Source organism: Bos indicus x Bos taurus, chromosome 5 (genome assembly GCF_003369695.1).
Source record: "Bos indicus x Bos taurus breed Angus x Brahman F1 hybrid chromosome 5, Bos_hybrid_MaternalHap_v2.0, whole genome shotgun sequence".
Lineage (NCBI taxonomy): Eukaryota > Metazoa > Chordata > Mammalia > Artiodactyla > Bovidae > Bos > Bos indicus x Bos taurus.
Genome location: NC_040080.1, coordinates 3,464,094 through 3,492,049, shown reverse-complemented (window position 1 = coordinate 3,492,049; position 27,956 = coordinate 3,464,094). Strand labels below are relative to the sequence as shown.

Here is a 27,956-nt window from a genome sequence, read left to right as displayed (position 1 = left end):
CACGGCGGGCGTGGGGTTCGGGGGCCTCGGTGGCCTGGGGTCAGCGTGGTCAGTGGGGTTCCTGCGGCCCAGGAAATCAGTCGTTTAATCTCCCCTCTTTGGCTCTGACCTGTCAATTCAAGTTACACTTTCACTTACAGATTCTTAGAGTTTCTGTAAAAATCCTCACAGTTATTGATTTGTAATTCAGTGTTGTTATGGTCACAGACTATTCTGTGCGATCCTTTACCTTTTCGAACGAGTTGAGACTTGTGTAAATCTACCGTGTGGTCTGTCTTGCGTCCATCTGTGTGTTCCATGTCACTTGAAAAGAATGTGTATTCTACTGTCCTCTGTTTGGGAGTCAAGTCAAGAAGGGTGGTACTGTTCCTTAGATCTGTATCTTTTCTGCAGTTTTTTCTAGTTCTAGCAATTGCTGAGAGAAGATAATATCCTATTGCAACTGTGAAATTGTGTATTTCTCTCTTTAATTCTGTTAACTTATTTTTCCTATATTTTGGAGCTCTGTTTATTAGGTAGATACACAATTGTTGTTATGTCTTCCTGCTGAACTGTCCCTATTATCATTATGAAATGTCTTTATCTCTGGTCAGAATCTTTGTTTTGAAATCTCCTTTACCTGATATGAAAATATCCATCTTATTTGTCAATTATATCTGAATAAAACAGGGCAGGGTTGGTGTTGGTGGGGATGAAGTCAAATAAGATGACCACACTTGCCTTCTCATGCTTATTTTCTAGGTGGCATAATATTTTTTCATTTATTTACACTCAAATTATTTATGTCTTTATTTTATAGTGTTCTTTTACAAGCAACATTTAATAGAGTTTTACAGTTTTATCCAGTTGATCTATTCCTTTTAATTGAGTTCTTTAGACCATCAACCATGAATATTCATTGGAAGGACTACTCAAAATATTTGGTCACCTGATGGAAAGAGCCAGCTCATTGGTAAAGAACCCAATGCTAGGAAAGATTGAAAGCAAATGGAAAAGGGAGGGCAGAGGATGAGATGGCTAGATAGTATCACGGACTCAGTGGACATGAGTTTGAGCAAGCTCTGAGAGACGGTGAATGACAGAGAAGCCTGTGAGGTTCAGTCTGTAGGGTGGCAGAGAATCAGACTGGACTTAGTGACTGCACAACAAGTGGCCATCAACATTTCATATAAGTCCGCTCAGCATCTCATGCAAGTGTTGATATGTTTGGATTAGATCTGTCACCTAAGTTTTTGTTTTATTTTCTCTGATTATCCACTGTTATGTCTGATTGTTTTCCTTTTTGTTCCCCATTAATTCATTTAACATTGGTCATTTTAGACAGCTCTCAAGCACCTACTATATACCAGGCATTTTCCTAGGCATTAGCCCTAGGCCTAGTTCCCATGGAGCTTCCATTATAATGGGGGTAAAAGACAATCAAAAATAATCCAACCATGACATACCATGTGGGATTTTACTGTGAAAAGCGATATGAAGACAAATAAGGCAGGTACAGAGATAAGAATGACAGTGAGGTGGGGAATCGAGGAAGGCCTCTGCGAGGAGGTGGCCTCTTCGAGGAGGTGCCCTCTGAGCCAACAGATCAGCGTGAAATGAGGGAGCATGGCTCACACAGAGCTAGGGAAGGGCATAGCTAGGGCAGGGAACTGTAAGTACAAATGCAGGGAGGCAGGAAGGAGACAAGGTTAGTAGTGGGGCCTGAGTAAGCAGAGAGGAGAGGAGGTGGTAGGAGATGTCATTGGAGAGACGGCCAATGACCAGAGCAAGCTGGGTCTCAGAGACCATGGTCGTGTATTTGAATTTCATCTCAAGTGGGTTGGGGAAGTGTTTGAGGGTTTTGAGCGGGGAAGGGCCTGATCTGATTTCCAGGTTGGAAGCATCCTCCTGCTGTGAGGGAGATAGATTGTAGGTGGACAGGATTGAAAGTACAGGGGCCTCTTAGGCGGGGTCCAGGGAAACCAAAGGCCCAGGCCTGCCTGCTGCAAGAGCACTCGGTATGCGAGTGAGCTGGTCCTGACTCAGTTTGGGGTTAGTGGCCGAAGAGGTGGTGAGCTGTGAGGAATTCAGAAAAGATGCACTTGCTAATGCATTGGCTGTCAGAGGACCAACTACATGATTTTCAGGGCCCCGTGCAAAATCAGAATGTAGGAACCTTCTTCAAAGATGGTCAAGAATTTCAAGATGACCACAGCAGAGCTTTAGAGCGAGCATGGGAACCGTCTAAGTGTGAGGCCCTGTGCCACTGTCCAGGCCACACCCAGGACAGAGGCACCCAGGCTTGGGGCCCTTACAGCACAGTCCCTCGTCCCACTTGTTCAAAGCTGCTCCTAGCACCCCAAACCAGCTCTGGACCCAGGCCCTGCAGGAGCACAGGTCAAGGGTCTCCAGAAAGCCCTGCTACTTGCAAGGGTGAGCGGGAGGGGAGGGGAAATGTCACATCACCTTTTTTTGGTCTCAAAGACACTTTCCCTCCCGGCCACTTACAACCTCTACCCTGGAGAGGGTGCAGGGCAAGCTAGCCTTCAGGTCAAAATGACCTCTGTGAATGCGCATTTCGACGATTGGGAACCGCCCCGCCCCACCAGAGTTTCAAAGGGACCCCTGCCGCAGGGCTCCTCTGCCTCCTAGGGGACTGCAGTCACCTCTCAAAGGGTTCCCATGGAGAGGGAGTCCCTCATCCCACTCCCCCTCCCACGCCCGCCCTCCGCCCCTGCCGCCCCTGGCTCAGCCTGGGGAGGGTAACTCTCCGGGCAGGGCGGGTGTGTCTAAAGCAAGTAGTGGGCGGAGACCTCCCCGTCCCGCCCCCAGCTCCGCCCCCGAGGCTCGACACCCCGCCCTCACGCGGAAGGTCGTGGAGCCCGCACCGCGGACGCGGAACCCGCACCATGGCCGCCACCGTGCCGCTTCGCGACTGTCAGGTACCCGGAGGCCGCCCTCGGCCGAGCGCCCGCGGCCCCGCATCCCTGGGGTGGCCCCGCGACATGTGGGCTGGTAGGAATAGAGCTTCCTGGGGTGTGGTGGTGGCAGGGCGCCCCCCCGACAGCCCCGCGGGCGTCCTGGGCGCACGGACGGCTCCAGAGGATACTCCGGTGCGCCCCACCACCGAGAGCTCTGTGGCAGGAGGCCCGGCCCCTCGGCGACCCCAGATCCTCTTAAACAGCGTAGCCCAGCAACCCCGTCGTCGCACGGAGGGGAGGCCGGGCAGTGGAGAGTGTCGTCCGGGGCCCGCTGGGGAGGGGAGCCGAGGAGGAGGAGCGAGGGGGCCTGCCCCGACTGTTACTTGGAGGGGCCGCCGGCTGTGCTCCGGGAGTAAGGGGAGCGGCCTGTGCCCATGGCAGGATGCCTGGGCCGCCACTACAGTGCAGAGTTCTGAGAGCTGGAGGTGTTCCCTAATGTCTGACTGAAAAGTGGAGTGAGAGGAATCGCTTTGGTGGTTGGCACCCTGCAGGCCAGGGAGAAGGACCAGCCCCTGGTTTTGGACTCCAACTCTAGCCCCTCCTTTGCCCTGGCACACCCCCTGCAGCCTGATGAGTGCCTCCCCCTTGCTGAGCGTGGGAGCCCTGGGGGATATGTCCCGGTCACCCAGGTATCCTCCAGAGCCTCATTTCACAGAGGGGCCAAAGGTCAGAGGGAGGGAGGAGCTTGCCTGAGGGCAGTTGGCTGCTCAGTAGTCCCTGGCAGTTACTTAGGGATGGCCCCACCCAGGATTCAACTCTCTTTGATCTGCACCATCTATGAAATCTGGGAGTCCGCACCTGGCCCACAAGGATGGGGCTTCTCCAGGCCCATACCTGCAGAGTACAGGCATCAGCACCTTCGGGGTTTGGGGGTGGAGGCTCATGTGTGCTCCTTGGAAAGGCTACAAGGAATAAGACGGCTTCTTGATGTGTACAGGCATGGAAGGATGCCCGGCTGCCGCTCTCAACCACAAGCAACGAGGCCTGCAGACTGTTTGATGCCACCCTGACCCAGGTACGCCTGCAGAGGGAAGGGGCAGTTCCGTCTGTAAAGATCCAAGAGGAGGTTTCTTAAATTGGTGAATGGTTTTTATGTTCATGAGATATATGTTTGGTGTGTCTTAGAGCCGCATTTATTTGCGCCACGAGGACATGATGCTTCCACACAGGCACAGTGATCTCTAGCTTCCATCCGCATAGCTTGCTTAAGGTTACAGCCGAACTGCCTTTCATCCAATGTGCTGTCCAAGTAGAGCTGGTCAGTGGTGACTGCATACAGGCATGCACTGGAAGCTTTCAAAGCTTTCCCACTTTATCCTGATTTTATAAACATTGCAGCCCGTTAACCCCACTCGTACCCAGAGTTATTGTACCCTGGTAAACTCGAGTGTAGAAAGACTTCCTGGGGACCTTCATGATGCTTTGAAGCATCCTTGCACTGGACCAATGGCTCAGGCTGCTCCCAAGTCCAAGTCAGTGGCTCAGAAAGCCATGGATGCTTTTTAAGCTGCATGCAGACTTGAGCAATCCAGTGCAATAGAATCCATGTCCTCTGTATCCTCAGGATGGGGGAGCAGTTCCAGCTGCCCCACGACATAGCTGGGAGGTCCTCCAGGCGGCGGGCATTGGTCTATGAGGGTGCTGGGGTTTTTGGTGTGGAGCTCCTCCATTTAGGACGTGAGCCCTCCCTCTCTCCTCTCCTGGGTCTAATCTGTGAATATACTGTTCCACCTGTGGCTGTTCTAAGACCTTCCACCGTATCACCGGTCATTTCTAACGGCAGTGAAGGAGCCTATAGTCTTCGAACTAGGAGCGTCTCAGAGATAAGGTCCAAATGCTTTGGTTGACAGGCAGGGGAGCTGAGGCCTGGAGAGTGGGGCTGACTCCTGCAGTGAGTTAAGAGGGGCAGGATGCACCTGGGTCTGCACACCTCAATGGAAAATTAGGGCGGGGCTCTTCCAAGAGCAGGAAGGCCGCTGCCTACTGCTTGCATCCGTGTAGCATAAGGACCGAGGAAGCTTCTAGAGACATAAGGGCCGGCCAAGAGACAACCGGGGAGAGGCTGTTGGCTTGCCCAGGGGCTGCGCCGTGTGCCTCTGAGCTCTTTACCTGTGTGTCCCCTTCCCCTTTTGGCTTTTGCAGAGCGTGATTTGTTACAGGAAAAATTCCTCAGCGCAGCCCCATGCTCCAACCCCTGCCAATGTGTACGCTGTCCCCTGCGTCCTTGTCTCTGTGCCCACTCTCCTGTGTCTTGTTAAAATACCACGTGCTAATTCTGTATAGATGGAGGTTGGATATCAGATAGAGCACATTCTAAAATCTAATGCCTTATTATGGTTTTAGGATTTTTTTTTAAGATTTCTCTTTTGATGTGGATCATTTCTAAAGTCTTTATTGAATTTGTTACAGAATTGTTTCTGTTTTATATTTTGGGCTTTGGGCCACCAGACATGTGGGATCCTAGCTCCCCCAGCAGGGATGGAACTGGAAATGCACCCCCTGCGTTGGAAGTGCACAAATCTCAACCCCTGAACCGCCAGGAACATCCCACAGAGTTTTAAAAACTAGGCAGTAAGGGATTTTTCCTGGTGGTCTGGTGGCTACAGCTTCATACTCCCGGTGCTAGGCCGGGCTCCATCCCCGGTCGGGGATCCTACCTGTTGCCATTGAGCTCCAGTGCTGCAAGTAAAAGGTCCCGCTGCCACGGCTAAGACCCAGTACAGCCAAATCAGTGAGGAGGCATTAAAACAGAGAGACTGGAAACAAATTGTCAAGAGCGACGATGAGATGAGATTAGGGTGAAAGTGAGAGTGAAAGTCGCTCAGTCGTGTCCAACTCTCTTGAGACCCCATGGACTGTACAGTCCCTGGAATTCTCCAGGCCAGAATACTGGAGTGAGTAGCCTTTCCTTTCTCCAGGGGACCTTCCCAACCCTGGGATCGAACCCAGGCCTCCTGCACTGCAGGCAGACTCTTTACCAGCTGAGCCACACAAGGGACGCCCAAGAATACTGGAGCGGGGAGCCTGTCCCTTCTCCAGTGGACCTTCCTGACCCAGGAATCAAACCAGGGTCTCCTGCATTGCAGGCGGATTCTTTACCAGCCGAGACACCAGGGGAATTAGGATAAGTTTGATCTTTTAGCTTGTGCGCCTCTTCCTCTTTTCTCTTTTAATATATTTTTAAATTTACTTTTGGCTGCACTGGGTCTTCACTGCTGCTCAGACTTTTCTCTAGTTGCAGCTAGCGGGGGCGTCTCATTGCAATGGCTCCTTTTGTTGCAGAGCGTGGCCTCTAGAGCATAGAACACAGGCTTAATGATTATGGCACATGGGCTTAGTTGCTCCACGGCCTTTGGACCATGGACCAGGGATCGAACCCGTGTCCCCTGCATCGGCAGGAGGATTCTTAGCCCTGAGCCGCCCCGGGAAGCCCTTCCTAAGTCTCTATAGTGGATGTTTACTATGGTTCTTTTCTAAAAAGAATAAATACAAGTACCCAAATGTCAAGTGCCCTCTTGAGGCTGACGAGGCTGACACTGCGGGCAGGTCACCGGTCAGGAAGGACTTTCCTTTAGATGTGTCATTTTTGGACACAGAGGCCTCACTGGCCCTCGAAAATGTGGTTTGAGTTACATCTATTAAGTCTCTTCATCTGAGATGCACCCAGCTACATTTTCTTTGAGCTGAGGTCCAGAAAATACTCAGTGTTCTAGAAAGAAAAAAAAAAGGTTTAGATACATGCCTTCATTTACACGGACTAAAAGCTCCCTTGGGACAGCTTTGTTTCACCTTTTAAATTTCAGTATGTAAAATGGACCAACGACCAGGGCCTTGGTGGCATTGAGGGCTGCCTGTCAAAGCTCAAAGCGGCAGATCCGACCTTCGGTGAGTGATGCTTCCTTCCCCTGGGTTGAGGGCCATGTTTCATGAGTCCAGCCCCTTACTGGTTCTCTGAGTACAGACCTCAGCTGGGCCGCAGAGGGCAGGCCTGTGCTAGTGACCAGGTTGGGAGGAAGGGAAGATCACAGTCAGCACTGTGTTGGGAATAACAGCTGCTCCCATAAAGATGCCAGTTTCTATAGAAGGTGTCTTTCAAACGTTTTCCTTAATTGTACATTAATTCTGCAAGGAAGACTCTGATCCCATTTCTCAGATGAGGAAACTGAGATTCAGACAGAGTAAGAAATACACCCAAAGCTATCCAACTGGTAGTTGGGGATCTGGGATCAGACACGGCTGTCTCAATCCAAAGCCTGGAACCCTCTGAAACACAAGAAGTGGCCTCTGCAGCCTCTCTGCATACTAGTGAGGCCTCCCTTAGAGAGGCTGGGGCAGGGGAGACTGACCTGGGGACAGGGGCTGTGGTCACAGGCAAGCCATGTGCATGGCAGGCATGGGGGTCAGCCCAGTGCATTCCAGAACCCCAGCAGGGTAGCCCCAGCCTGGGTAAGGTTCTGGGCTGGGGGAAGAGCTGAGGAGGGGAGGGCAGCAGGGACTCCTCCCCTCATCCCTGCCGCCACCCCCTGCCATGGCCAGGTCCCACTGAGGGCAAGGGGCGCAGAACAGGGGATGAAGGAAGCTGTCAGGGGAGCTAGCCTCTGGGCGTGGGCTCAGGCTCTCTGAGCAGACCCTGGTCCCAGGTCAGACGTGGGGGCCACATGTGGTCCAAGCACTCTGGTTGGGTCCTAGGTCCCAGACCCGGGCTAGGGACTGGAGTTTGAAACACCAGTGGACATCCTTCCTCTGTCAGGGTGGGGGCTGGCAAGCCCAGGTGGGGCCTGGGGGCCCGCACACCTGCCAGCAAGACTGCTGCAAGGGCCGCAAGGCACCCCCACTCCAGTCTTTCTCAGCCGCCAAGTTCTCAGCGCAGGAAGGCAGCCAAGACACCATCATGGCTTCTGTGCTCTGGGGGCCAGCCCCCCGACAGCATCTACTGGGCCCTGGGAGGACCTGTGCTGGTGGCAGGGATAGTAGCAGCTGATGAAGGAAGCAGAGGGGCTTCCGAAGTGCCTGGGGCAGCCCCTGACCAGCTCACCTGGTGGTGGGGCCACAGGCGACCCACACACTTGTGCTCCCTGGAGTGTCCTGGCTGGAAACGTGTTCGGAGGGCGGGGGTGCAGGATACGTTAGGATTGCTGCACCTCCACGCGCATGGTGAGGACCTGAGCTTTGCGCTGTTGGTGGGGACACAGCCTAAGGCCACCTGACTTGCTCCTCCTGGGACGCGGGGTGTTTATTTCACCTGCGGGGCCTGCCTGGGCTGGGCAGGACCATCTGAATCACCAGCTCTTTTCCCACTTTTCGCCAGCCATGGGCCACGCCATCGCTAATGGCCTTGTGCTGATTGGCACCGGAAGCTCCGTGAGGCTGGACAAAGAGCTGGATGCGGCCGTGAAGACGATGGTGGAGATTTCCAAAACCCAGCCCCTGACCTACCGGGAGCAGCTGCACGTGTCTGCAGTAGAGACCTTTGCCAAGGGGTGAGGGGCCTCCCTGGCCCGGGGGCTGGCACTCCAGGGCCACGCTCGCTGGCCAATGCCACAGGCTGCCCCAGCGCCATGCAGAAGGGGCTGGGTGATGCCCACCCTGCCTCCCCAGCGCTGTGCAGAAGGGGCTGGGTGATGCCCACCCTGCCTCCCCAGCGCTGTGCAGGGGGCTGGGTGATGCCCACCCTGCCTCCCCAGCGCTGTGCAGAAGGGGCTGGGTGATGCCCGCCCTGCCTCCCGTGCGCTGTGCAGAAGGGGCGGGGTGATGCCCGCCCTGCCTCCCGTGCGCGTCTGACTGAGAACCGCGCCTTATGTGCCGCTGTACCCTCAGCTGACCGAGGGCACGGTCGGTTCAGATCCCTAGTCTGACATTCAAAGCAGCTTATTTGGTTCCATTGAATAAGTTGGTTATTATTTTCGTTACAAAAATAATTGCCACGGTCCATGGGGCCACAAAGAGTCAGACACGACTTAGCGACTGGATGACAACATCAAAAATAATAGGATCACAGTAAAGAAATAGATAAAAGAGAGAGGAAGACTCTGGCCCTTAGACTCCTGGTCCTGATGCGCCAGGTGAGCATCTGCCCATTGCCCCCTTCCCCCCTGGTTCCCACCTGTGCCCCTGTGTGTCCTGTGGCCCCAGGACAGCCCGTGTGTCTGCTCGTGCAGGGGAGGTGCCCGCAGACCCGGGTGACAGGAGCTGACGGTATAGGAGTTCTGAGCAGTGACGTCCCGGCCTTCCTGGTGTCGCTGCTGTTCAGTCGCTAAGTTGTGTCTGACTCCGCGTGACCCCACGGACTGCAGCACACCAGGCTGCCCTGCCCTTCACTGTCTTCCTGGGGAATCAGTGTGAATGTCAGCCCAGGGCCGGAAATCCACCTCTCAGACTCCCCACACCTGGTACACGGTCTCATGTGGATTGGCAACTTGTGAAACCAGTTTTTTTGTTTGTTTGCTTGAATTAGAAAGTAAACCATCCCACTGGCTTTTGCATTTCCTGAGCCACAACCTGACACAGAAACGTGCCTGTGTATTTTAAGCAGCTCAGTGCAAGCCGTGACCCTGGCGGGAAGTGAAGCCCCTTCCACTCGCCGTGTGTGAACTGAGTTCGGGGTTGCTGAGACACTTCTCTTGGCTTCCAGGAACTTCCCGAAAGCCTGTGAGCTATGGGAGCAGATTCTCCAGGACCACCCAACAGACATGTTGGCCCTGAAGTTTTCCCACGATGCCTACTTTTACCTGGGCTACCAGGAGCAGATGCGAGATTCTGTGGCTCGAGTTTATCCCTTCTGGACGCCCGACATCTCCCTGAGCAGGTCGGTGCCCGCTAGGAGTCACATCATTCCTGTCTCAGCCTCTCTCCTCTGCCCTGAAACTCGTGAGACTGCTGCTGCTATTTCCTGTTTCTCTGAAGTGAAAGGTGGGAGTCCCCTGGTGGCCCAGGGCTTCGGCCTCTGTGCCTGGGTTGGACCCCTGGTCAGGGAACTATGGTTTCGCCACAAGTCTCAGCCAGAAAACAAAAAGTGAAAAGGCTTCACATCTTCATCTGATCTTTATCCCATCCTGGGAATGAATGCCATTATGTATCAGTCAGCACTACGTAGTTTTTGCTGCAGTAACAAACATCCTCTAGGTCTTTTACTCCACTTCTTATTACGAGAAAGACGAGCTTCTCCCTCGCGATACATGTCTGTCAGAGGCAGGCGGAGTCTCTGGGCCCATGCGTTGTCTCCCTCTGGGATCCCAGCTGGTGAAGCCACTACTCTCTGGACACGCCAGCTGCTAAGAGGAAGGAGAGCTCTCCTGGGGGACTCGCATGGCATCAGTGCTCAGAGTGAAGTGCTCTGAGTCGCTGGCCAGATCCAGTCACCCCCACAGGAGGCCAGGAAGCGCAGCGCCACCACGGGCTGGGAGCAGAGGGAGGCATGGGCTACCTGTGAGCAGGCCGAGGGGCCACCACACGGGCGCACCCCCACTGCGTCTGCATCGCAGGACTGTTGTGAAGGGCAAGGGGACTGAGAGGTTGCAGGGCTGTGTCAGGGCCCTCCAGAAAACGGAACCAGCAGGACATGTGTTTATTGTTACTTGGCCGCTAAGTTTTGTGTCCACCCCACGGACTTAGCCCGCCAGGCTCCTCTGTCCATGGAATTCTCCAGGAAAGAATACTAGAGTGCGTGGCCATTTCCTCCTCCAGGAGATCTTCCTGACCCCAGGATCCAACCCGAGTCCCCTACGTTGGCAGGCAGATTCTCTACCACTGAGCCACGAGGGAAACCCAGGATGTGTATATCTATATCTATGTTATTTGCACTCACCCAGAGGGAGAGAAAGGGGGCGGAGGAGGGAGGCATTGGCTCCAGGGACTGTGGGGACTGGCAAGTCTGCAGCCATTCCAGTCTCGGCCTTCGTCTCCACGTGGCTGTCTGTCCACTGTGTGTGTCTCTGAGTGTCTTCTGTATCCAAAACGTCCCTCTCCTTTGTCTTATAAGGACACCAGCCATTGGGTTTGGGGCCCACCCTCATCCAGGATGACCTCAGCTTAACTTGATCTTGATAATGAGCTGCAAAGATTCGAATTCCACGTAGGGCATGTGTCCAGACACACCATCTGGGGGGACACAGCCCTGCACCCGCCGTGTCACGGGTGGAATGGTTCCCATCCATTTTTAAGAAATAATAATTTTTGTTTGTTTCCAGCTATGTGAAAGGCATCTATTCTTTCGGACTGATGGAAACCAACCTCTACGATCAGGCGAAAAAGCTCGCCAAAGAGGTAGGTGGGCCCTTCCCGAGGTGCGGGAGCGCCCGAGGGGAGCGGTGTCGGGGCGCAGAGCAGGCCAGGCTCGGCCCCCGACTCTGCACCCCATTTCCTGCGGGGAGGCCGTGTGTTAACAGAGAGGGCAGCTCCCTCTGGCCACCTGTGCCCCTCGGGTCTGCAGAGCCACCTCGCACAGGTGGGGAAGGCCTGTGGGGCTCCGTCCGCCCCTCCCCCTCTGGGCCGTACGGCCTGGCGGCTCTGTGTACCCTGGCTCCATGTCTCCAGGGCCCCCCGGGTGTGTTCTGGACCCAGACTGTGTAGGTGGGAAGTGGGTGTCAGCGTTGCCTCTCCCACCTGGAACCGCAGGTTTCTAACCGTCGCTGATAGCACCAAGCCTCTAGGAGGGGACCATGAGGTGCTGAGTGAGGCTTGTGGCCAAAAATCCACTGAACTATCAAGTTAAGAAGGAAAGAAAGGGAATTTTACTCGAGCCAAACTGAGGATTGTAAACTGGGAAGCAAACAGTTCTGAGCACTGTTCCGCCTGTTAGAACTTGAAGGTACAGTCACTTACTTTTGTGAGACTAAGGACCGAACATCAAAATGACATCCTGATATTTTCCCTAAAGGCCACCAAGCACACGCAGTCTGGATAAGCACGAACAAAGTGAGCAGCGAGTCACCATGCCCCGCTGCAGAGCTGCGAAAGGGCAGAGTTCTCTGAAGAACTTACGCTGCTAGCGTCGGAAGAGAGGGAAGACTCCATCTCTAGGGCTGAGCAGGCACTCCCTTCTTTGAGGAGCTCTGGTTAATGTGTGATGCAGACGTGCACTGCTTATCAGGGAGCCAGGGAAGAGGCCCGAACAAGCACAGGGAGGATCTTATGCTTAATTTTTCTTGTCCTGCCTTAAAATATAAATTGTATCTCATCAGGCTGCTTCTGGTGGGCCCTGACCTGGCACTGGGGCCTGCTGGAGGTGTACCACCTCCACCAGAGGGAGCCGCAGCCAAGGGCACAGAGCTGGGCGGGATGCTAAGTGCTTCCCGCAGGCCCGGCCCCTCCCTCTGTGCTGGGGCACGTTGGCTGGCCGCTACCCTGGCGGCACCCTGGACACCCTGGCTTGCAGGCCCCAGGGCCTCTGCTTCTCTGACTCAGAGGCCCCTCCTCCAGCGCCTCCCCTCCCAGGAGCAGAGACTGAGGCCCAGGGTGGGACCACCATGTACCCGGGACTGACAGCCGCTCCTGGGCCTGGCTCAGGGCTGGCCCTCACTTGGACATGCCCGGTCCATCTGCTGGATGCAATGCCATGAGGCATTGAGCCCTTCGTCACTCAGAGGAGAGCAGCCGGGCTCTAGGAGGCCAAGGCCAAGGCCGCCCAGCCCACAGAAGGCAGTGCCAAGCTCCCCCAGGCTGCCTGAGCACCATCCATGCTGCCTGGACAGACCTGCTCCCCAGCTCCCAGCAGGGCTCGTCCCCCAGACGTTGCCCTGGAGGGCTCCCAGCACCCTCCCCCTCCCCAGGGGGCAGTGGTGCCCTCCTGGGGCCACAGGGCACATGGGTCTCTGCAGACCTCCGGGCTCACAAATAGAGGCGGGACTTGACAGGAGGTGACAGGGTCTGTGATGCAGTCCCGAGTCAGGGCTTTGAGCGGGCGACACAGGGGACTTCATGGTACTCTTGGCTCCGTGCTGGGGGACCAGGCGTCACCTCCCAGGGGGCCGGCTGCAGGAAGGTCTCCTGGACACCTTGGCATCGGGCCCTCCTGCAGGGCGCCATCTGTGTGGGCACCTGTGGGTGGCAGGATGGTTCAGAAAGTCAGAGGGCGACCAAAAGGTGAAGGGTCACAACCGCAGGAGCAGGAAGGGGTGATGTGGGGGCCCCCTTCCCTCCCTTCACAGTTGTTCTCCTGCGGGCGCCCACACGCTGACTCCAGCAGCAGTCCACTACAGACAGGTACTGGGCAAGGCCAGGCTTCTTGGAAACTGAGAGTAGGCTCCACAGGCTCCTCTGGGATCAGGAGAGGCTTCATGGTGGTGACACCCGGGCCTCCTCTGCAGGCTGAACCCCCAGGGCAGAAAGAGCCAAGGGCGGCAGTGGGGAAGGGGAGAGGCAGGCCGGGGCTGACTGATAGACTGAGCACTGATAGACCGGGGCTTAGGGCGGAGGCGGGAGGGCCGGGTGCTGGGAGCAAAGTCTGGGGACAGCAGGGCCAGGTCACCCTGGCCAGGCGGACTTTGCCCCAGGAAACTGTGGGGGAAGCAGGTCAGCGGGGAGGGCGGCCACGATCCCCACAGGGGGTGAGAGCAGCCCCTGCCCTAAGCCCCGGCCCTGTGCTGCACCCCCGGGTCTCCCGCGGCATCCCGGTCCTGTGGGGCTCCGCCCCAGGCCCCCGGCATCCCTGCAGGCGGGCCCCTTCTCTGTCCCCACGCAGACCGGACGGGCGCGTGCAGTGGGGCTTCACACCGCCTGCTGCAGCGCAGACCACCTGGCAGGGGCCAGGCCAGGGGCAGAGGTGAAAGGCACGGGGGAACCGAGGTGGCAGGGCTGGGGGGCCCGTGGTCGGGTGTGGGGGGTCTGGACCCGTGTGGGTGGTCCCCAGGGTCGTGGGGAAGCTCGGCTTACTGCCCCGTGCCGGGCTCAGTAGGCGCCCAGTAGCCTCACACCCCTCTGCCGTGTTGTCTCTGGCAAGTCCCCCAGTCCTGTGAGTGGCTGTCGCTATTACTAGCAGTATCAGAACGAGCCTGGAAAGCCACACCTGTGGTCCTTGCGTGTTGTGGGCCTTGATTGTGTGTGGCCTTGGGTGTGTACTAGTTGGGAGGGGCAGCTGAGAGCCCCCGGAGTCCGTGCACACTCAGTGTCCACTGGCCTCCATGGCAGCCCCGAGAGGAAGGTGGAGACGCTGGGCGGCGTGTTGCACGTGACTCAGCTGTGTACCGGAGGCTTGGGGCGAAGGGGCTGGATAAGCCCTGCTTTGGAAAGACCCCACTGCCGTCCCACTGTGTGGCTCTGGGCAAGTCACTCAGCCTCCCTGCGCCTTAGTGTCCTCATCCGTGAAGTGGGCACTGACACCCTCGTTGGCAGCATCCAGCGTTCGGTTCACGGGCTGGTCTTTGGGGTCGTTACTCTGGGGCAGAGCCCAGGCCCCTGGCGCCCCTGCACTTGGCACGCCTTGTCCCCAGGTGGACCGACTCACGCATCACGTTAATTTGTCCTCCTGCCTCCCCCTCCTCACCTACGTAGGCTTTAGCCATTAACCCGACGGACGCATGGTCGGTGCACACCGTTGCGCACATTCACGAGATGAGAGCGGAGGTCCAGGAAGGATTGGAGTTCATGCAGCACTCAGAGGCCCACTGGAAGGTATGGTTCTTGTCCATCCACCTGCCTGGAAAATTCTATCTGTCTTCGTAAGTTAAGCTGAGGATTAACATCCAGGGTTACTGGGTGCAGCTTAGTTTTGGGGAAACTTCTGTTCCTCTTGGAAGCATTCCTATCAAACCACCAGGTCCCCTGGGAGCCACATGGCTCCCCAACACCTGCCAGCATTTTGTAGGCAATCCTAGAATTGGTCGTGGCCTGAGGCATTTGGCTGTAGAAGGAATGGATGAGAAAAATTACTGGGTGAACAAGAACCCAGGCTTCCCAGGTGGCTCAGCAGTAAAGAATCCTCTACAATGCAGGAGACCCAGGTTCGATCCCTGGGTCAGGAAGATCCCCCGCTGGAGAAGGAAATGGCAACCCACTCCTGTATCCTTGCCTGGAGAATCCCGTGGACAGAGGAGCCTGGCGGGCTACAGTCCACCAGGTCGCAGAGTCGACCACGACTGAGCGACTAAACAACGGCAACGAACCAGAGCCTGGTGCTGGTGAGAACCACGGAGGCTCTGAGCTGCCTGCTCCACCACCGGCCAGAGGGCTGGACATAGACCCCGGAGCCACAGAGTATCCTCAGGGAGCAGCTGGTGCAGCCAGGGGCCAATGGGGTGGGTGAGGGCCCAGCGACCGTCTGCAGGGCTGGCATGCGGGGGCCGGGTCCCTGGTGGGGCAGCGGCACCCCTGCCATCCAGACCTCTCAAGCCCTGCCAGGGACTTTCCTGGGGCCTGACCGCCCTGGGGCCTCCCTGTGCCCGCCTGTGCCCAGCTGCGGTGGCCCTCCACCCTCACACGTGCCTCTTGTCCTCGGGCTTGTCCCTGGCACACACCCGGGCTACCTCTCCAGGGGCATCTGCTGCCCAGCCCTTCTCTGGGCCCCGGTGGGCACCCAGCAGCAGGTGGTCAGCGACTGAGCAAACGAAGGCGAGACCAGGAACCCAGCAGGGATCGGGGACTGGCTGGGTCACCTCGGTGCCTCCCAGCGGCTCCCTGGCCCAGGAAGGCCAGTGAGAAGTCATTGACGAGAAGGCAGCATCCCGGTCTCTCCGGGAGGGGTATTAGGTGGAGCAGGCGAGCAGGTGCAAGGTGCACTTAGAGAACTGTGATGGCATTAGATTCAGACTCACGGCTTTTAAAGGATCCCCAGACCCTGGGCCTGACCTCGGCCCTGGATGGGGAGTGGGGGGCGCAGTGTGGGTCGGGCCCCGGACCTCAGGCCCCCCGGCAGGTACTGACCCTGCATGGAGAGGGCACCTGGGCGGCCGTGCCCTCCGGGGGGAGGCCGGGGAGGCCTGGCCAAGGCCGGGTCATTTGTATTCATTCCATTTACTTCCTGCCCCAGACTCTGGATTTCCTGGGCCTGGGTGCTTGAGGCCTGACCTCTCCCCAGGGCAAGAGCCCGATCCCTCTGAGCCTCAGTTTCCTCATCTGATAAACCTGCTGTTGCCACTGCCGTGAGGCCCCTGGCCCCAAAGGAGCACCCATGGACGCTGGTCTGACTCTTAACATGAGGCAGCACTTGATGGCTGGGCTCATCTGGCAGGCGCTGGGCCCCGACGCCTGTGCAAGGCCCCTACGGTGGCTCCTGACGGTCTCCAGCCTGACTGCATGGCCCAGGGGCAGATGGCGGGGCCCGCGGCTCCCCTTCCCGTCCTCCAGTACCTGCCCCTGGCTCTTGGCTGCCGGCACCAAGCTCAGTTCTTCAGGCTCCAGTCAGTGTCCCAGGCTTTACCTCATCCCAGGGACCCCACTGAGAGTCCTGCCCAGGCTTCTCTGTCTTCAAAAGGCCCGTCAAGTGGAGCCAGCAGCTCCCAGCATGACCACAGCATGACAGGGGCACTCTTGGGGGTATGGAAACCCAGAGGAAGCATCCCACCCAATTGGGCTTGAGGGGGAAGCAGTCAGAGAAGGCTTCCTGGTGGAGGCAGCCTGTGAGATGAATGTCGAAGGGTGAGTAGGAGTTTATGGACAAAGGACAGGGAAGTGTAGGATCAGTGTAAACAGAAGTCCGCAGTGGCCTGTGACAGAGGGGAGCTGGGAGGGTTGAATCCTCAGACATAGGTGCCAGGTAGACGTGGGCCATGGAGGAGGCAGCGTTAGCTGCCTCCCAGGAGGTGGGAGGTGCCCAAGCAGAGGAGGAAGTGTCTGTTGTAACCCTGTAGGCTGGCGCTCGTGGTGGGGCCCAAAGCACAGCAGCCGCAGCCGTCCAGGTGCCACCGCTGCCCTCTTATCCCGTGGGCTGTGCCAGGACCTGCAGAGGTTCGGCCCCGGGCACAGCTGTCCGTCGGGCTTTACTGGGATGCCCTGCCTGTTGGGCACAGTCGGCCTCTGCAGCCGTTTGGATGGACTTCCTCATTTTCTCCACACCACACCTAAGGAAGGCGAGGCTTGGGGTGCCAAGTGGCCCCCTCTGGGTGGCTCTGGTTTTCCTGTCTCCTCGTCCTGGGGCTAAGATGCCAGCCTGCCGTAGCCTCAGCACCCTCAGTAAATTCAGGCATACCGCTTGCCGAGGCTCAGGGCCGAAGGAATGGACAGGCGTGGACTTGCCAGCCAGGGCAGCCGAGGCAGGGGCTGGGAAGTGTTTCCTGCACCCGAAGCTGCGGGCTTCTGCGTTGACACGGACAGCAGCTGCTTATCCCCCCGTACCGCGCCCCCCCAACCCCCGACCCTGGGCTGTCAGATTTTTCTCATTCTCTTGTTCTTTCCCCAGGACTCTGACATGCTTGCTTGTCATAATTATTGGCACTGGGCCTTATATCTGATTGAAAAGGTAAGATGACCGGCTGTCTTACCCTACAAAGATGGAGGGCTTACCCTCCAAGGAAAGAAAGGCTTTTCCCCTGTGCTGTACTGTATGCCCTGCGGAGCAGTGGTGTGTGTGTGCATTTCAGCGGTGTTCTCACACAGTCGGGCACTCATGTTTTCAAACAGCTTCTCAGGTTTGAACTCCGTTAGGTGCTTCCCACTGTCCTGGACTCAGAAACCCTGTACACACATGTGCCATTTGTGGCGACAAGGCAGCTCCAGTGTGAACTGCTCCAAGGCAGCCCCTGCAGTGAACTCCAGGCCTGCACCCCACAGTGAACCTGGACGAGCCGTGGGGCCCTCACAGTGCTTCACCCAGTGGGGGCGCGGGTGTGGGGCCATGCTGGACCCCAGCGACCCCACCACTGGGTCCCATTTATAGGGGCTCTTCTTACAGTTTGTCGTAGAGAAAATCTAGAAGCTCCCTAAAGGTCCAAAGAGAAATGCTTGGAAGGTAAGGACCCTGTAAGGATATGCAGAATGCAGTAACACAGCATCTTCAAGAAAGCGGTGAACCCAGCGGAATGGGCCATGAGGAAAAGACAGAGAGGAAGAAACCGTCCTGGAAGAAATAGATGGGAGAGCTCACAGCCGCTCGACAAGCGCTTCATGCGAAAAATGATGCTTTTGCGGAAAGGGCTCCCCTAGCAGCAGCTGGTGCCGTGTCTCCCACCTGGGAAGAAGGGCTGGGGCCGGGTGGGTTCCCCTCCTCCCATCCCGAGACCCACCAAGCTGTGGGTAGGCAGGCTGGGGCCTTTGTCGAGGCGTTTTCAGTTCACGTCTCAGCATCTCATTTCACCTCCTCCCTGTGTTAATCCTGGAACTTCATTTTTCCAGGGTGAATACGAGGCTGCGTTGACCATTTACGATGACCACGTAAGTCCACGCTTGCACCCAATTCAGTTTATTTCGTCGATTCACCTTCAGTCTCGAACAGTTCCCTGATCCAGTCCGTGTTGCCCCAGACAGACCCATAGCTGGAGCGAGAGCCCAGCTCTTGTGTGAGACCTCACAGTGCTGATTCTCTCCAAGGGTGGTGTTGAAACCCAGAATGGGATTTGATTCTGCTCACCTGTGGGCGTTGGGAGATTGCTTTCCCAGATGGCTCGGTGGTAAAGAACCCACCTGCCAATGCAGGAGATGCAAGAGATGAGGGTTCAATCCCCTGGGAAGATCCCCTGGAGGAGGAAATGGCAACCCACTCCGGTCTTCTTGCCTGGAGAATCCCATGGACAGAGGAGTCTGGTGAGCTGCAATCCATGGGGTTGCAGAGTCGGACACAACTGAGCACTAGATAAAGCATACATACTGTATTTTACCACGGTAACCAGTGCAAGTGTACGGTCACCATGGCAACCAGTTTGTGTGTACAGTTACCATGGTGACCGCATTAGGTGTGCGGTTCCCATGGTAAGCAGTTTACATGTACAGCTCTGTGGTGGTCAGTACATTCACATTGCAATGCAGCCTTCGCCACCATCCATTCCTGCAACTTTTTTATCTTTCCAAACTGAAAATCCCCACCTACTCAACGCTAACCATTCCCCCTCTCTCCAGGCCCTAAGTATATGTTTGAAAGTGAAAGTGTTAGTCACTCAGTCATGTCTGAGTCTTTGCGGCCCTGTGGACTGTAGCCCGCCAGGCTCCTCTGTCCAGGGAATTCTCCAGGCAAGAATACTGGAGTGGGTTGCCATTCTCTTCTCCAGGGGGTCTTCCTGACCCAGGGATTGAACCCAAGTCCTGTATTAGCAGGCAGACTCAACTTTTGAGCCAAAGATGTGTGTTTAAAAGAAAAAAAAAAGCCTCACTCAGAACTTCTGGGCACCCCACTGTGGGCTTACGAACAGTCTGGGGCACAGACATGCTTGTGATTTGAGGCTCTGAACCCTGGAGAAAAATGCTCAGTAGGGTTTCCTGTAAGAGGAAAGCCTATGTAAGCTCCATCCTCTATAAGGCACTCCTTGCGGTAGGGAATGAAGGGTGACGGGAGCTTGTGGGGTGGGGTGCAGACCCGCTGGAGGAGTAGTTGTTGTCAGGCCAGGCGGGGACACGCGGTGCGAGGCGGGCCAGGGCCCGACGCCCTCTCCCCTGGGGCCAGTGCGCTGGGCTCTCTCCCAAGTCTGTCCAGTGTCCCTCAGGCACCCGGAGCGGCCCAGGCCCTGAGAGCCGAATGGCCCTGAGGGGTGCGTGGAGGGGACGCTGGCGGTGGCTTCCGTGGGCTGAGGGCTTGGCCCCGATGGGCGGACTCGGGTGGTCCCTGCAGCCCCTCACCCCCCACCCGCCCTTGTCTTCCAGATCCTCCCCAGCCTGCGGGCCAGCGGGGCGATGCTGGACGTGGTGGACAGCTGCTCCATGCTGTACCGGCTGCAGATGGAAGGTAGCCCTGTCTGCTTCCTGCTTCCCCCCTCCAGTGTGACGAGCGGGCGGTGCCGTGGCTGGGGTCCAGGCCGGCAGGAGCGCTTGAGCGAGTTTCTCCAGGGCCTGCTCTCAGCCCTGGGGCAGTGCGGCCCCAGGCCAGGGGCCAGGCCCCAGCTGCCCTTTGTCCTGGTTCCCACTTCCCCTCGGAGCACAGGCCTCCAGCTCCAAACCTGGCGGGCCCCTGCCGTCCCCACAGCCTACCTGCCCGGCCTGCAAGGCACAGGTGGCACCTGGCCACCCGTCTCTGGTACCATCTGTTTCTCAATGCCCAGGGATTTCAGAGAGACACATTTCTCAACAGTGTCACCTTATGCTTGGACATGGCCAGGACGGGGTTGGTCATACCTCTGGGGGCCACGGAGGGCTTCCGGCCGACCGCTGCGGGTACCGGACGGCTCTGTCCGCCCTCCCAGGTTCAGCAGAGCCAAACCCCTGCCCACCACAGGGCCCGTGTCAGCGGGACAGAGTGGGCATGAGGCTGTTTCTAGACTGCTCTGGGAAGGCTTCCTAGAGGAGGTGAGATGGAAGCCACGAAAAGGAGCACAGGGTTTTGTCGAGGGGCGATGGGAAAGGACATCAGAACAGGGAGTGGCCTATCCAGCGCCACAAGGACGGCAGCCGATGGCCTGTTCTGGGGATGAGCGAGCGGCACGGTCCGGAGCGGCACGAGCGGAGGAGGCTGAAGGGTGGGGATGGAGGGTGATGAATGCAGCTTTTATCTGCATATTGGAGGGCCTCTGGGGCCAGGCTGAACTGGTTCCGTCCAGCAAGCGGGCTGAGCAAGGGGAGGCCAGGCTCGAGGGGGCGACGGGGCTGGGCGGCCAGAGCCCGGCTGGTGGGGCCTGTGTCTCTGCTCAGCCAGAGCCTCCAGAGTTGGGAGGGGAGGAGAGGGCCCGGGGAAGCTGCGTCCTGCTGACCCCGACCCTGTAGACCCTTCGTCTGTGGAGGTCCAGCCTGGGCCTCAAGCCTGGGCCCCCCGAATGCCTGTGAGGAGGGGCTCAGAAGGGCCGGGCCCTGGTCTGGAGGCTGGGAGACCCCATCGGGGTGCCATGGGGCTGGGGAAGGGAGAGGAAGGCCACTTGCTTCCTCACCGCAGAGTGGAGCCTCCAGGCTGCTTCCAGTTGACGGGCAGAGACGCGGAGGTCCAGGGCAGCCACAGGGTCGCGGGAGGAACGTGAGGAGCAGGAGGGGGAGTCGGGTAACTTTCGGGATCCACGAGGGACAGGAGGGGAGGTGGTGTGAGAGAGCAGAGTAGAAGGAACAGTCTCGAGCTGGAAATACAGACCCAAAGGAGTGCTCAGTCACTTAGTCGTGCCCGACTCTTTGCGACAACTCTTTGCAGCCCCATGGATGGTAGCCCGCCAGGCTCCTCTGTCCATGGGATTCTCCAGGCAAGAACACTGGAGTGGGTTGCCATGCCCGCCTTCAGGGGATCTTTCCAGCCCAGAAATCGAACCCAGGTCTCCCACATTGCGAGCACATTGTTTACCTCTGAGCCACCAGAGAAGCCCCAAAAGGAAGACCCAAAGGATACTCTTTATGAATTCCGCAGGTTCTGACTGGCCCCCTGCCCTGTGTCAGGGGCCTTCCCAGTGAGAACCACAAGAGCAAGTTTTACAGTGGTTGTGCTCTGTCGCGTCTGACTCTTTGCAACCCCATGGACTGTAACCCACCAGGCTCCTCTGTCCATGGGATTCTCCAGGCAGGAAGACTGGAGTGGGTTGCCATTTCCTTCTCCAATACAGTGGTTTGGGGTTTGTCAAAGGGGTCAGAGACTTCACTGAACACCCTTCCATAGCTTTTATTATTTTGATTGGCTTTCTACCTTACCCATCTGCTGCTTTTATGATTAAACAAAGTTAACGTAAGCCAGGCCCAAAGGCCTAAGCCCGAGGCCAGATGCCACCTGCCAGCTTCGCAGGGTCTCCTCACGTGGAACCACCTGTGGGGGCCAGAGGCTCGTGCACACAGCGCTCACGCCAGGCCCGCGGGTGTCCCCCCGTGTCCCCAGGGGTCTCCGTGGGTGAGCGGTGGCAGGACGTCCTGTCTGTGACCCGGAAGCACAGCCGAGACCACATCTTGCTCTTCAACGATGCGCACTTTCTGATGGCGTCCCTGGGCGCAGGGGACGCCCAGACCACGCAGGAGCTGCTGAGCACCCTGCGGGATGCCAGCGAGTACGTGGAGGGCCTGGGGCGGGGGGCGGGGGCAGCGCGGCAGACCGCCTCTGCCTGCCGGGAGGCCGAGGGTGGAGGCCCCAGGTGAGCACAGCCACACGGATGCCCATGGCGGCCCTCCCAGGGGTGCCCCTTAGACGAACATCCTCCGAAGGTGCGTGCCCCAGGTGTTCAGTCTCCCCCAGCTGTGTGTCCCCGTGGGGCGGGCCCTTCGAGGGTACGGTTGCTTCCCACCCCGCCCCCCCCCCCCCCCCCCCGACACAGAGCAGTCCCTGTCCTCTACGCCTCAAGGTCAAGGTCAATGTCATGCCCAGGGGAGGTGGGGAGGCCCTGGAGCCAGAGGGACTGCCCCTTACAGGGTCTCAGCTCTCTGCTGTCAGCCTGCTTGCTCAGCTGGTGGGAGAATGGGGGCAGTGACATGGTGACATCCCCGCACCAATCACAGCGGGGCCAGAGAGTCCGGGGAGGCACAGTACAGGCCACCAGGGATGTGGCCAGCCGTCTCCCGAGCGGAGGGCTACAGCTGGGGACCAGGAGCCCTGGCGGTTTGTCCCGGCTGCCCAAGGGAGGTTGACACCCACGGCCACTTGCCCTGCCCCTCCTCCTGGGGCTTTGGCCATAGCTTGAGGCCCCCAGCCCTCATGACCCAGATCGGGCACCTCCTGAGGGCCCTGGGAAGACGAGGCCTGCCCCAGCTGTTCATTCAGTCCAGGGGCAGCACCAGCTCCAGTACAGCCTTGACTTGCTTTCCCTGCAAGGTCAGCCCTGCTACTCCCACTTTACAGATGAGCAAACTGAGGCCAGGCGTCAGGGCACCGGCCCGAGGCCACAGCGCCATTGGACTGAGTTGAGAGCCTGTTCTCTCCCATCCCTGGTGGCCTGTCCTCCGTCAGCCCACCTTATCAAAGCCCCTACTGTGTGGGGCACAGAGTCAGGGGCGCCGGGCTGAGGAGGAGGCCACCCTCTTAGGGACCTGAGTTGGGTGGGAGACCGATGTGCCGTCACGGGGGCAGCACAGGGCTGAGGGCACCCTCTTGGGCCGGCAGGTCCCCAGGGGAGAACTGCCAGCACCTCCTGGCCCGCGACGTGGGGCTGCCCCTGTGCCAGGCCCTGGTGGAGGCCCAGGATGGGAGCCCCGACCGCGTGGTGGAGCTGCTTCTGCCCATCCGCTACCGGCTGGTCCAGATAGGAGGCAGCAATGCCCAGGTGAGCCCCAGCCTTGCACGTGTCACACAAGGGCCCTGGGGCCAGGAGCCCCCACAGTCCGCAGCCCCCGGGCTCCCGTGGGGTGGGAAGGTCCTTGCGGCTCACACCCCCATGAGCTTGTCCCTGAGGACTGGCCGGCCTGCAGTGGGGGAGGGGGTCCCCACCCCTCGTCCCGTGTCACGGGGTCTCACGTGCCCAGTGCATCTTTCAGAGAGATGTCTTCAACCAGTTACTGATTCACGCGGCCTTGAACTGCTCGTCCGGCCTCCACAAGCACGTGGCCCGGTGAGTTCCGTATTCTGGCCCAGAGCCCAGCCAAGAAGGACCCCGAGCACAGCCCCTGTCACTCGGGGGTCTCCCCCGGACTTTCAGGGTCCCAGAGGTTCCCACCTGCCTTGGCCGAAGGTGGTGCCCATCTCTAAGCCTGTGAAGACACGAGGCCCCGAGGGTGCCTGGTTCTCCCCTCTGAGCATCTGCAACTTGACCAAAGGGGCAGAGGGCCCTGCCTTCAGCGCCCCCTGCCCCGCCCTCCCCCAGCGCACTCCTTGTCCTGGCCACGCTGAGCTCGTTACTTGTGCAGGCCCCTGGGCCTTCACACGTGCCGCCCTTCTGCCTGAGACGTCCTTCCTTGTGCACCCGCTGACACCCACTGAGCCTTCAGGCCTCGGCTCACATTATCCTACCAAACTGTGCCAGGTGCCAGGGGGAGAGGTGGGTGGGTAGGCCCCAGCCGAGGCTGCGAGGAGCTTCCCTCTCCTGCAGGGAGTAAGTGATTCATTCCACAAATGTGTGTAAAAACGCTGTGGGCGTGGGCGCACTGCCCGGGATGCCGTGGTGGAGGGGTTGAGTGGATGGGGGCCAGGGTGGGAGGGAGCCCGTGGAGGTGACATTCAGGCGGACTCCTGAAACCAAGAGGGTTTAATCGGCTCAGAGGTGATCTGCTCAGGAGGAGGGGTGCGGCTGGAGGATTAGGGGTGTCGGGGTGGGGGCACCCCAGGAAGAAAGCTCTGGGAAGCCAGCCTCTGCCACAACCTCTGTGCTCCCACCCCGGCTCCTCTCAGCCCCACCGGCCCCAGTGCCCTGGGGGTGAGATGAGACCCCCTCCTCGCCCAAGTCTCCTGGCCAGCTGGAGCGCCAAAGGGAAAGGGGTTCCGGGGTGCCAGGTGGGTGGAAGAGGTTTCCTGAGGCCCCGTGAAGCTGCTGCTGCAAGTCCAGACTGCACAGGGGGCACTTGCTGGACTCTGGAGGTTAGAGGTCCGGCGGAAGGGGCCAGAGTCCACGCAGCCCATGGCAGGCAAGGCCCAGCTTCCTCAGCGGTGGTTCCAGCCGAGCAGTGCAGGTTTGGTGGTGCTGATGAAACGAGCATTGATGGTGTGTCCCACGAGTGTGGACAGACACACAGGAAGTGGTCACACCCTGTAGCGCCCTGGACGCATGGCCCCTCTATCAGCCCCCCACGGTCACATGCAGAGCCGCACACATTCTCTAGTGCTGGAGCTGCTTGGGGGCTCCAGGCCTGGTGGCAGCTGGGCAGGGAGGGTGGGGCCCTGTGGACAGAGAGGCGGGCGAGGCCTTGAGCAGGGGAGCTGGGGTCAGCTGGAGGGCACGATGCGGTCCACGCTGGGGGTGCTGGGGAACCCGCTGCCGGCGGGGTACCTTCCTGGCATCCTCACGCTGCTCAGCCCCCCTCCCCTCCAAAGCAGAACGCCTCAGCCCCCTGCCATGGTGTCCCCAGCCCCAGTGCCAGGCCCAGCCCCTTAACCCTGCCCTCAGTGCAAAGGATCACTATGGTCAGTTGTTTGGCGGGGGGTCTTTGTCTTAAATTATCTTCCCTTGTTGAAAGCTGGAATTTTCCCCTCACCGTTCCTTTGGCCGCTTGATTCCCTAGAACATTCTCAGGCACGGTGTTGTTCAGTCGCTCAGTCGTGTCCGACTCTTTGCAACCCCGTGGACGGCAGCACGCTAGGCTTCCCTGTCCATCACCCACTCCCGGAGCTTGCTCAAACTCATGTCCATCGAGTCGGTGATGCCATCCAACCTTCTCATCCTCTGTCATCCCCTTCTCCTACCCCAAGTCTTTCCCAGCATCAGGGTTTTTTCCGGCATTCTCAGGCATGGTCTTCCCCTCCATCTCCATGGTCACGCCCCACCCTCTGGTCCAGGCACTCCTTATGGCAAGGAGACAGGCCCCAGTCTTGGGGCAGGTGAGGCCACAGGGGTGTGCCCACCCTGAAACGCTCTGCACTTGGGCATCACCAGGACACTGCCAGGGTGCTCTCCAATCATGGATGGCCTGGGCCAGCATGAAGATGTGGGGCGGGAGCCCAGGCTTTCTCAACCTCACAGCGCTGCCCACCTGCTGTCCTCTCCCCACCCCTGCCAAGGCCCTGTCTCCTGCCTCTGGGCCTTGGTCCCACCTGTCCCCTGGGCCGTGATGCCAGCCCCTCCCTCCACCACTGGGTGAGGGGGCTTCTTGCTTTCTGCCAGCTCAGCCCCAGCCCATGCTGCTCATGTCCTGCCTCAGGGTGGAGAGCCATCCATCCCCCAGCTTCTAGAAGGTTCCAGCACTGACCTTGTCTCTGTTTCCCCAGGAGCCTTCTGATGGAGCGAGATGCCTTAAAGCCCAACTCCCCCCTGACCGCTAGGCTCATCCGCAAGGCGGCCGCCGTCCACCTCCTGCAGTGAGCCGGCCTGGCTGCCCACCCCGCGGGGCCTCTGCGACCCTCAGACCGGCTGCTGCATGGGCTTCGCAGGGTTACAAGTGGTTGGGGCCAGTTGGCTGGGCCTGTAAAGCAGAAGGCCCTGTAACCAGCAGCGTTACAGGAAGAGGGGCAGAAATCAATTTTCAGCATGGTTCCAAATCTTTTTCTAATACTCGCTCAGGGCCATAGTGCGGTTTCAAGCAGAGCCTAGGTGGGGGCTGCTGTTTTATTTGCCTCAAAAACTGTTTTCCCAGGGGACCCTCCTTTACACCTCCCAGTTCGAGGGTTGGAAGGTCGGGGTGGGGTGGTGGTGGGCTCAGCTTGGGGAGGGGAGTCTCCCATCCACCCCTAGGGGCACCCCTCTCCGCACTCCAGGCCGCCCCTGGGATAAAGCCCACCATTCTGCCTTCCTCTCCATATTCTGGAAAGGTTCTGTCGTCCCACCTTTTGGATGAGGGGACCCATGGTGGGGAGTGACTTGCCCAGGGTCCCGACTAGTGGGGGCCCTGTGCCTCCTGGGAGAGGGGCTCCCACCTCAGTGCCTGGGCCCTTGGCCCTTCTGCTGTGTCTGCAGAGACGTCTGCAAGCTTCCCCTGGGGCTTTAGTGGCACTGATTTGGGTAGATTTTCTCTTAATTCTAAACTGCACATTGTCAACCAGGATTCTTAAAAACTTTTTACTTCACATGGGAGTACAGTTGATTTACGGTGTTGTATTAGTTTCAACAAAGTGATTCAGTTATACCCATGCATGTGTCTGTTCCTTTTCAAATTCTTTTCCCATTTAGGTTGTTATAGACTATGGAGTAGGGATCCCTGTGTTCTGCAGTGGGTCCTTGATTATTTTTGTCAACCATGATTTTAATCATATGTATGCACACTCGTTGATCTGCTGTGCTTTCTGAGGTGTGAAGATTGAGTGTGGACGCAGAAACCAAAGCCTTGTGACTTGGCTTTAACAAGATCTGAGCCAGTTTTATAACTGCTGCCTCTGTCTCCCTCCCCGCGGGGAACCCGGCCCTGACGTCCAACTTGGTGATGCTGTGAGAGGCAGTCTCTGCCCACTGGTGTTTCTCAGGTTCCTTCAGTGCAAACTGAAATTAGGTTAGGGACTCACGGGGCACGGAGGGGGCGGGTCTTCCGGGAGGCAGCAGACACCTCTAAATCGACTAGACACATTTCCTGGGATTAAAATAAATTAGTTAATTGGTTCCTTTGCCTGACTGTTACTGGGTGGGCACCTCTGAGCCTCCTCCATGTGCCAGGCCTGGGCTGGGTCCTGGGAAGACAGGCTTCTCCTGAACATGGGGTTGGATTAGGGCAGTGAGTCAAAAGCAGAGTCATTACAATGGGATTTCAAGAGAGTTGCTGTCTGTCCCCAGGAGTTAGGGACACATCCCAAGGGGAGCCTGCCCTCCCACTCTGAGCTGTCCCTTCCTGCCAGCTCCCATGCTCATACCCCATATGCTCTCCCCTCTCCTGGTTCCAAACAAGACACAGCCTGGCCAGGGGAGCAAGAACCCTGGCCCCCTCCTCCAGGAAGGCCTCCGGCCTCCCACTGCAGGCCAGGGTCCCACAGTCCTTGCTACTGCACCTTTTCCCCCAGCTCCGCCCTCCGCAGGTCAGGGACATCTGTGTCCCAACATCATCCAGCACGGAACTTGCCCTGACTACCTGTCAGTGAACCCATGACTGGTGAATGAGCCCTTGAATGAGTGCATTACAAAATGAAGCAGAATCCGACTGGGGACAGGAAGAAAAGGTGGGTAGGCCGTTGACAGAAGAGAGGAGGGGCCCAAGAGAAGGGCTGGATGAAGACAGAATTCAGTTAGCCGCAATGAGCTATCAACAATTGGTGTGTTCACTGACCGAGTCTCATGTGCTGACATGATACAGGGGGAGGGGCATTGGGAGTGAGCGTTTGGGGACCCTGGCCCCCAGCAGACCTCCCCAGGGCTGTGTGGATCTGACACCTGGGTGAATACCCCTTGAGGCTAGGACCCACTGGGCTCTTGCCGCAGTGGCCCTGTGGTCATGAATCAGGCAAACCCAGGCCTTGGGACCACGGAC

The 27,956-nt window shown here is 58.2% G+C and overlaps 1 protein-coding gene across 1 annotated transcript; it reads left to right on the top strand.

Moving 5' to 3' along the window:
* The first annotated feature begins 2,813 nt into the window (after positions 1-2,813).
* Positions 2,814-27,098, top strand: TTC38 (tetratricopeptide repeat domain 38). The gene is made up of 14 exons (XM_027540495.1): positions 2,814-2,921; positions 3,898-3,975; positions 6,764-6,845; positions 8,269-8,440; positions 9,592-9,765; positions 11,147-11,222; positions 14,448-14,567; positions 17,290-17,349; positions 18,222-18,260; positions 19,680-19,761; positions 21,814-21,979; positions 23,026-23,185; positions 23,397-23,470; positions 25,777-27,098. Exons 1-14 carry the CDS (start codon positions 2,889-2,891, stop codon positions 25,868-25,870), a joined length of 1,410 nt encoding a protein of 469 aa, XP_027396296.1. The 5' UTR covers positions 2,814-2,888; the 3' UTR covers positions 25,871-27,098.
* Positions 27,099-27,956: the final 858 nt, after the last annotated feature.